Source organism: Anneissia japonica, unplaced genomic scaffold (assembly GCF_011630105.1).
Source record: "Anneissia japonica isolate Jap-2015-1 unplaced genomic scaffold, ASM1163010v1 scaffold11402_len470986_cov188, whole genome shotgun sequence".
NCBI lineage: Eukaryota > Metazoa > Echinodermata > Crinoidea > Comatulida > Comatulidae > Anneissia > Anneissia japonica.
This window is the reverse complement of record NW_022754099.1, coordinates 6614-16685: the sequence shown is the minus strand read 5'-3', so window position 1 is coordinate 16685 and position 10072 is coordinate 6614. Positions and strand designations below refer to the sequence as shown.

General features: G+C 35.7%; 1 protein-coding gene across 3 annotated transcripts in view; it reads left to right on the top strand.

Annotated features, from left to right (window-relative positions):
• LOC117123096 overlaps positions 1-9638 on the top strand; it is a 19380-nt gene extending 9742 nt beyond the window's left edge. Inside the window, exons 8-18 of one of the 3 annotated variants that reach the window (XM_033268924.1) lie at positions 97-261; positions 1107-1214; positions 1335-1652; positions 2258-2644; positions 3695-3721; positions 4356-4403; positions 4552-4596; positions 5721-5774; positions 6652-6723; positions 7846-8165; positions 8235-8292. In XM_033268924.1, the coding sequence (XP_033124815.1) occupies positions 97-261; positions 1107-1214; positions 1335-1652; positions 2258-2644; positions 3695-3721; positions 4356-4403; positions 4552-4596; positions 5721-5774; positions 6652-6723; positions 7846-8162 (1541 nt within the window). In that variant the 3' untranslated portion in view covers positions 8163-8165; positions 8235-8292. Of the gene's footprint in view, positions 1-96; positions 262-1106; positions 1215-1334; positions 1653-2257; positions 2645-3694; positions 3722-4355; positions 4404-4551; positions 4597-5720; positions 5775-6651; positions 6724-7845 lie in introns of all 3 variants that reach the window. The other 2 variants (XM_033268922.1, XM_033268925.1) reach the window with 2 other exon arrangements.
• Positions 9639-10072: the final 434 nt, after the last annotated feature.

Sequence of the window (10072 nt, the reverse complement as noted above, 5' to 3'; positions counted from 1 at the left end):
GCGAATTATCATGGTAGTGGTTGTGGCGGTATATGAGGACAATGTCAGTAACTAAAATACTGAATGAATTTATATATTGTTGGTTTTCTTTTTAAGTTTTAATTCAGGATTGCTTCATAGACACTGGGGGAGTCCCTAATTTTGTTCTGTTAAAGATGACGAACAATGACATCTTTGATGATTCTACATTTCTGCCGATTAAACGTCCTTATCGTGAAGAACTGGAGACTATTGCTGAGGATGCCCTTGATATCTGGTTTAGTAAGTACTAAAATTATCTAATTAATTATCCTATTAATCATTACATTACAATCACTATCATCATTGTTATCATCATCATTATCATAATCTGAATCATCCATATTATTGTCTCAGTCTTTAATCCCCAGTTCATTTCCCATCACTGCTCTGCTTGTATTTTAGCTGGAGGGCTGAATGCAAGTTCTATAATGCACTTTCTTTCAGATGAAACATTTATGCCATTGGTCCTGTGCGCATTTTGGGCCATGTTAAAGAATGCAGTACACTCTTCAGAAAAGTGTAGGGGATTATCTCCCGGTGTGCTGCCCAGTCACTACCAGAAGGACCCCACTGGAAATAAGTCTTCTTAAGACTTTTGTGGGTTATGGTTGGTGTATACTTCAAATAAATCGTTCCATCCAATAATATTCTAAATTTATAAACTGTAATAACTATTGGAAAGAGGTCCTTTCAATTGTTGGCCCCAAGTTCTTTAATTCATTACCACTGTTCAAGAGTACCCTAATTTTATGATCTTTATTAGCGCTGTCTTAAATCATTCTTATTGGACAAATTTTCTTCCACTCTCCTGCTCTGTTTTTTTTTTTTTTTTTTCACTTTTCTTTATATGTGTTGTTTTTCATTTTTACCACTCTCTTTTATGTTTCAACCATTTTTTTTTCTTTTCCGGTGTCCTGGAGAACACATAGAGGTGAATGATATATGTGCTTTACAAGTGCACAACCTTTGACCTTTGTTGTAACGTCCTTGAACATTGCATTGTGCCATGGATATTGGCACTATACAAATCATTGTTGATTGATTGATTGATTGATTGATTGATTGAACTAAAACAAATTTTTCAGAACCAATCAGATCGCCATCAGAATCTTACTACAGCTCTGGAGAGCCGCAAATCCTGGAAGTTCGACGACAAATCCAACAAAGTAGTCACCATTCCACTGGTGGCCCAGGTAATCACCTTTTCCCAAATAATGCCCTCTGTTTTCAGACATGAATCGTTAGTACTAAGCATTACTAAGTTTTTTATTCAAATTGTGTTTTAAAATATTGTTATAATTTTTTTTCTCCAGAAGGAAAATTGCTTCCCAATAGCCACACATCTTTGCCTGGATATAGCGGGAAAAACCCACAAGAAGGAGAAATGGTCATTAATGAGAAAAGCTTGGTACCGCTTTATGAGAGTTTGATATCTGAAGTAACCACATCATGCCATGGCGAACCCTCTCAACTGAAATCGCATGTAACCAAGAGCGTAACTAATGGTCAAGAGAAGCCTGTGTATAGAGAAGAAATCAAGAATATTGATCAGAAAGGATTTCAGACACCAAGGGCACACATCCCGTCAGAAAATCCTGATGACCTAAGTAGCAATCCACCTCCTCTTCATGGTAAGTATATAATTAGTTAGAGGTGGACCTCATGTTAGGGTTAGATCTAGAATAATGTAGGGGGGGTGGGGAGCAAACAAAGGGTCGACTAGAGCAGTTCTGCTTCCAACCTCTGCTGGTGGTGCCATTGGTGTATCCTTGAGTTTGGAGGATTAGCTGCGGATCTCTAGTTAGATGTGAATGTCTGGTTTGGTGTGGACCTTTGATTTGGAATAGACCTTATGTGATGACCCTCTAGTTAGTTAGTATGGACATTTAAATAGAGCAAACCTCTTGTTCGCAGTCGATGTCAGGTTGTGTGGACCACTAGTTAGTGGTAGACCTTGAGTGGTTGCCCTCTTGAGAAGAACATCTAGTTAGGGGTTGATCCTTTAGTTAGGATGGGTGCTAGTTAGAGGTAGACCACTTGTTCAGTGTGAAGTTAGGTTCTAAACCATTTTCTCAGGGTAGACCCTGGGGTTGGCTTTCTATTAAGGAACTTACATGCCATGGAATGTTTTCTAAGGGTCTGTCACTGCTGCTTCTACCTTCAACTTCTATTTTGGATAGTTTCTGAATTCAGTCCCTTCTGATAAAATAGTTTCTAACATTCTTGCTTTATTTAGGTCAGCCATCCAACCTTTCTACAGCTGGAAATGTAGTGAATGCTTCACATAATTCATTTCGCATGAATGACATGCCCAACAAAACCAACCTTTCACTTCATACAGCGATCAGAAACAGTAATCATTGCAATGAGGATGCAAGAACAGGACATCCATCAAGTCTTGAAACTGGTGTGACAGGGGATCAGAGACCAAATGTCACCACTCCATCTGGACAGCCTACTAGCATTGGCACTCATGACCAACAGGCAGCAAACTCCAGCATATCAGGGGGATATGTAGCAGACCCTAGTATCCCAGGGGAACAAACAGTATACCGTGGCACCCCAGAGACACATGCAGGACACAACCGACAGGAAAAGGGGTTCTTAAGTCTTCAATATGAACGTAAGTACAGCAGGCATCTGACAAATTGAGAACTGTCTAGAAAAGTATTCACTAAATAGAAATACTGTTTAAAGTACCAGTTGGTGCCCATAGACATGGTTGACAACCTCAAAAATATTAGTAGGCATGTGCTTTTACCTGCTTTTACTATGGGTAGACACCTTCTTTCTCAGCCCCCACGATTTCTAGAAATGGACTACAAGGTTCAATATTTGGACAGCGAGATATATCAGAAATTTTTAAAACATATTTGAATAAATTGTTGTATGAATTTTGCAATTTCCTGGAGAATCCGTCAAATCTGAACAAAATATCAACCAACATTCATTTCCTAGAGTTTCTTTAACTTCTGATAGGCATAGGAACTTAGGAAATATTAAGATGCATCATGAGTGGATTTCCCACACGATTAAAAAATCGTACGGTACTGGGTTCGGTGTACAGGAGTTTGTGCTTTGAACACATTTCATTCTTAGAAGAAGCCTTTTGATATAGAAAGTGTACCTTTTTAGCAAGGTTTGCCTAGGTCAAAATGCAGCTATAGTATATAAAATTGATTAGAAGATTGAAGATTGTTATTCTTATTAATGAATAGATACGAACTACTAAGTCCATTTTTTATTAATCTAATCTAAATAAATTTACATTTAAGAATTTAGAATTTAATTAATTATAATTGTTTAAGTATTTATTTTAAAAATATAATAAATATAAAAAATATATATAATTATTTAAGTTTATAATATATTTAATAATATTTAAATAAAGCAATAAGTAAACAGTGTTACCATAATGTTATTGTTTATTGAAAGTCTACAATAGACACAGGAAGACACAGGTCCGAAGCAGCTTAGAATTGTACCGAAAATTATATAATAATGATAATGGCTCATTATTATATTTTACATGTTTGTAGTACATTTTGTTCACTAATTGTCAGAGGTCAAGGTGTATAAGCATTGACCTTAAATGATTGAAATTATAAATAAACCTCAATCTAAATCACTTCAAATTGATTTGTTTTCAAATTATTGAACTTCTTCCTTCCAGCTCCAGCCAACGAGAAAAGCGAACCAGGTTAGTCAAGCATGAAATATTTAAAATGTTTATAGCACACTAAGGATACAAACTCATAATAGGCTATTCATAGCCTCATTTTGCCCTGCTGAGGTTGTAATATTCGACATAGAAATTTGAAACAAAATACTGTACAACTAAATATTAAATTTAGCTGCCTTTATTGTACTCTGTTAAATATATCTGATATAGCGACAAACAAAATGAAAATAAGGTAATTCCTACTGAGCCAGAACACAAATATATCGTCGCTCACATCACGAACTAACACAATCAAAGTAGATTGTGTTAGTTCGTGAAATCACAGTAGCCCGTCAAAACGAGCGCGTATTGGTTGTCAAGCAATTTTGTATTCTTTACCACACAAAAAGTCCTTAACGACAGCAGCGCGTATTTTGACGCGCTTTTTTGATTTCACGAACTAACACAATTGAATTTAATTGTGTTAGTTCGTGATGTGAGCGACGATATTTGCAAATAATTTGAAGGTCTTAAAATATACACTAATAAATTTTGTAGGGTGTGCATATCTTCCCTAACCCTTACCAAACAGTTTACACCACTGATCTTACCCTCAACATACCCATGTTGTAAATTTATTTATTTTATAGTTCTAATATTTTTTTCTTTGTAGACATAAAATCTATGCCAATTGGAACAAAACCTTGCATAGGTGGAACAGGTACTGTAAATTTTTGCCATTTTTCATTTTTCAAAATTATATTAAAATTATATTTTAATTTACTTTTTGAATTTCTAGGTGATGTCAGCATTATATTTCAATATATAATTTGCCTTATAATATTTGTATTATTTTGTGTTAATATTAGGTAATGGTGGAAACTTCTCATCTATTGGACCTGGAAAAAAGTCAGGTAATCATCCAGTAGAGATTAGAGCACAGGTGGGCAAAGGGTGGCCCGCCACCCACATGTGGCCTGACAGTTATTTTTTGCGGCCTGCGAAAATGAGACCAATCATCTGTAAAAAGTCATATTAAAACTGAGAATAAAGTGGCACACTGGAACATCAAAGTTTGGATGTGGCCCTCGGTGATAAATCAAAAATTCACTTTGGCCCTCAGGCTGATCTTCACGCACACCCCTGGATTAGAGCAATGCTGCATTGTTACTAGCCAGTCTGAGGTTGCTATTATTATACTGTATATGGTTGCTATGCATCATGCAACATGTTTTTACTAGGCTCCAGGTAGCTGCTAGGCATCTACATTCTCTCTGGAATCAGGGTCATATTTCCCTGAATGGTTCTGGCCCCTGGTTATGTGGTTGAAACATGCCAGAATATTCTAGGCTTCAGTAAAAAGTTAATTTTTTGGTTTGTTTTAGAATTTTAAATATAATTATTGATAAAATCAGAAAATGTGGTCACCAGATATAAAGCAGGGCAGTATACACATTATCAATATAACATGATATTTATTTATATGTGAATAAATTTGGATTATAACTAGCAAGTTCTATTCATCATAGCCAATGAAAGAGTATATAAATGTAATAAACACATGGTATTTAACTATACGTAAATTAAGATGGAATCGTAAGAGTATCATTATTAAGTAAAATGAACATTTTGTTTTCATTATGAATATCATTTCATTCTGTGCTTGCTAAGTACCTTCTGACAGCAGTGGCTCCAGAAATTTGCCAACAAGGGGTCTGACATATCCGATGGAGAGGTCCGAACCAAGGAGCCGACTAGAGCCTCGGTCCGGGTCCCGGAATAAAAATTCCCTGGGGAGAGTTTTTATTTCTAAGTTGGTCCAAATTGTGATTTTAGACCACAATATTAGGGATTGGCAATCAAAATAATGGTATTTGGATAGGCAAATTATTATTTTGTTTTTCATTTTTGACCTGGCAGCCTCGTCTGACAATGGGAGGTCCAGGCCCGTCTGATAGGGGAAAATCCCAATGTCCCCACGAAGCTGCCACCACTTCCTTTTTAGCTCTAGATTAATTCATTTTTTTGTTTTTTTAAGGGAAAACATATGGAAACAATCCTCAGTATGAAGACACGACTACTACCACTACAGGTATGTACATCACTCATGGTCACGACTAGCATCACTCATGGTCACAAATATAAAGTGTATAAGCCATCTATGAATAAAGGGCTAGAAATCAGAAAGAACTTCTTTAGCTATAGAATCATCAAGCATTGGAACAACCTCCCATCCAACATTATTGAAGCAACTACTGTAACTATATTTAAAAAGCGACTGGACCAACATTGGTTGAACAAGAATGCTGACACCATATTGGGCAGTATGGCATAAATGATTGTGGGTCTGAAGAGGCTGAATAGCTTATTCAATTATACCCACACCCAATAAGTTGTAAGTTGTACATTTGTTAAGTACAAGTGTTATCAATGATGAAAATACTGAAAGGAGTGTAGAGGGTAGGAGAATAGCCCGTAACTCACATCATCATCGAGCTGAATTACATATCGGCATGGCCGGTGGCTACCTAGATACAATAAAGAGGCACTTAGTAGGTACACGTTCACATTGTTGTACAACGATAGGGGCTGAAATGAACCATGTCATCGTGGGTAACCCCCTACTCTTCCAAAAAGATGCAGTGGGTTCTTTAAAAAAGTGCACACTGGACTTATCTTAGAAGACTCGGTTCTACCAACCAAAACATGGGCGAGGAGCGACTCGAACCAGCGCCGATGTTAAGGCTGTGTTAGCAGCGCCTCTCCCTTACCGTTCAGCCACTCGACTTGCCTTATGAGTTATGATTCTATTTACTCCTTGCTTCACATTTTGTTTGTCTACCTTGTGAATACTTAACAGGATAAATTACTAATTACCAAGTTTTTCCTTTTGATTGCCAAAGTGATTTAAATAATTTTTTTTATTCTTAACATTACCTTGTTAATTAATTTTTGTTTGTTTTTTTAAGGGACAACATATGGAAACAAGAACTTACCAGACGCTAACGAGAACTCCACAGAATCTCCAGACTCGAATTCAGGCAAGGAATATTACTATTCATTCATTATTCATATGTCCGCTCTTCCTATACTGACTCCCTTCAGATAATATTAAATGTTAGGCTTTCTGTACAGTCTGGTTTTTAAAGGCACTTGCATTAAATGCTGGTCCCTGGAGTAGGCCGACTCATTGAAATGGCCCTAGCCAAGACCCCATTGCTGTTTGTTTTAGTTTTAAATGTTGATTTATACTTAATGTTGATGCTTTATTTTATAATTAGTACTGAATTGATGTTTTATTTTATAATAATTACTGAGCCTGTCATTTCATTGTACTTCACTGAAGTATGTATTTTCATTCTTTACTTTAATCTTTTTTTGTGTGTATTTGATTGATTCCTGTACAATCCTCTAACCAGGTGGGTCTATGGTTCGGCCTAACCCCCCTTTGCAAGAAAATCTCACCCTGATTAACCAAACTGCCCTTTCTCCTTGCATGTAGATTCTTCATAATTATGATTAAATTCATTAGTTATCTGCTAGAATGCTTCAGCTACAGGGAGATTGCCCCCTGATGGCCACAGAGTGCTCTTACCCTTCACCCTAACAGGCCAACTAGAAACCCCTGGACATCTCTCATCTGAAACTCCCATCCAATTCGGATTATTGGATTTTCATTAATTGTCAATTTTATTTTGTAGTATTGGTTTTTTATACCTTTTGATGTTGTTAATGTGTGTTTTATGTTCAGTTCAATTTCAGTTAAATTTATTCAGTTTTCCACACTTAAAATAAATATATATAGCACAAATTAGATAAGTATTATGAAAGTGATGAGTTAAGAAAATTTAAGCATATGCCTCCTGGTCAGAAAAAAAAAATGGTTAAAAAAGAGTTAAGACACAAATTAAGTTTATAAAGTACAGGAAAAATTAAGCCTAACTAAAAAAAGAAAAACACCAGGCAGATGGTCAGACACATAGTAATAAATACAGATGGTGATAGTAAAATATAAGTAATAAAATTGCATAATTGAAATTTAAATCTAATATGGTAGTAAGTTTTTTTTTAAATAGAGAGCAAAGCATCTTGACTACTATTGTATTTTCTTGAACTCCAAGGAAGATAATTTTCAATTACTTTGACTTCATTTAATTATTCAGGTGCAAATGGCAGAAATACTGTAGACAAGGGTTTGGTAATAGGGCTCGATCAAGGTTGTCGTAAAGAACTTATACAGCGATTGGACTTGCCCATTCCCTGCGTGCATGATTGGCGTAACTTAGCCGGTCACTATGGCGTACCAAACACAACTATTCACGTATGGAGTGGTAAAATGCCGCACCTCAGTGCTTCGGAGGCCCTGCTCAGTTGGCTGGGTACCTTTAATCCAGAATTGAAGGTTGAAACTCTCAAAAAGGACCTCGGTAATTTTCGCCGCAGAGACACACTTAAGATCTTGGAAAGACATGGATACTGAGAACTTAAGTAATTGTTGATAGCTTTCTGAAATATGCTCAAAATCCTAATAAATCATTGTAATTATTGTCCTCTTCAACATTATTGTCATTGTTATTATTTTGATTATAGATTATCATTATTTTATATGATTATTTGCTTATCGTCATCTTAATCATATCATCATCATTTTTCATCATCTTCATTGTCACTATATTCATCTTTTTTTTTATCATATTTATAACAGCTGTCATTGTGCAAATCTTTTATTTTCAAAGATAGTTAATAATCAATTTGTTTTCTTTCGTTCATCTTTTTTCTAGCATATTTTGCATAATATGGGATTTATTGTATGTGTAATTTTCACCAATATAGTCTCGTTCAAATTTATTCCAACAATAGACATTGTTTGATGTTTGTAGGTAGTATCCGTTAGTTTATGGCATGTTGATATCAAGATTTTAGTAGATGTTTTAGATTCACATTTTGCAAAAGGTGATTTAGTACATTTTAATCATGTAAAACCTGTGATCTGTAGTTTTGTTGATAATTTGAAGTACTTTACAAAATATTACTGAGAATGCATTACACTGAAATAATGTGTATATACAGCATTATAGTCATTGTATGTAAAAAGCGCTTGTTTAACAACAAAAACATATGAATTTGTTGGATCAAATTAGTTAATCTTTATGTTTGTAATTGTTGTGTTGCGTATGTTAGAGAGTCTGAAGGTGTATGGTAAGCAATCAGATGTTGATCTCTGGCTCAAAGCCAACCAATGCTAACCTTCGCTTGTGTCCTTGGGTAAGACACTTTGCTCTAATTACCTTGTCCTTCAGGTAGGACATTAAGCCGTTGGTCCCAGTGGCGTATCTAGGGGTGAGCGGTAGGTAGGGGCAGATGCTTGAAAGCAAAAAAAAAAAAATAGGCTCAAGTAGTTATACATCACCTCATATTACCTTATTTTGTGAGCTAACACCCACTCGCTTCACTTTCATTCTCCTTCCCCCATCATCAGACTCTTAGATACACCACTAGTTGGCCCTATGTACATTATTGGGGGAGACGATTATCTCCAGGTGTATTGTCCAAATCACTTCTGTCATCATTTCTGAGACAGCATTTTTCAACTCAGATAATGTGCTGTGTTAGTGAGATAGTTAAGTTAGTGATATACATATATAATACCAGTATTTACAATTGGCTATGCTTGGCAAAATATAGAAATGAAATCAAAGTGCTGTGTTTTAATACATTTAAATTAATTGTTATTTAGTAAGTTGTTAGAGATTTTGTAGTTTAAGATGTGTAATATACAAACAGGAAACCTATCCATAAGAGAAATGTGTTATGTGTCAGTATAACTTAAACACATTGGATAGCCATCCATAGGGGAGATTTGAATGAGGCTACACCCAGATGGAGCCTTCTCACATCGAGAGATGGAAGCTACACACTTGTTGGAGCCTCACTTTCACATAATGCATCTACCCAAGTAAGGTTCTTCACAGGTAAAAAGGATGATGAAGATATGCAGGCTACACTCATGGGAGAGCCCATTTTTACAAGAGTTCAGTGGCGTAACAACCAGTAATGGGGCTCGGGCGAGAAAGTGTTGGAGGGCCTTATGCGTTTAAAGCAAAGTATTCGCTCACAAGTTTCACGAAAGTCTTTTAAACCATAGAATTACTTTTATTTTGCACTTACCTGGATAAACCGATAAATGCCGAAGTTTTCTTTTTAAATCAAAGAATGAACTTTTTAATATATTCTTATTCTCCACATCATAAGTTTTAAAATGATGGGTCTTTTACTGGAATCGACTTACCATTGCAAACGTTATGAGCAAAAGTATTATGGCTTGCTATGTACAAAAGTATACCATATCGCCACATTCTTATGTTAATTACTCAGTTTTAAGATATAGTG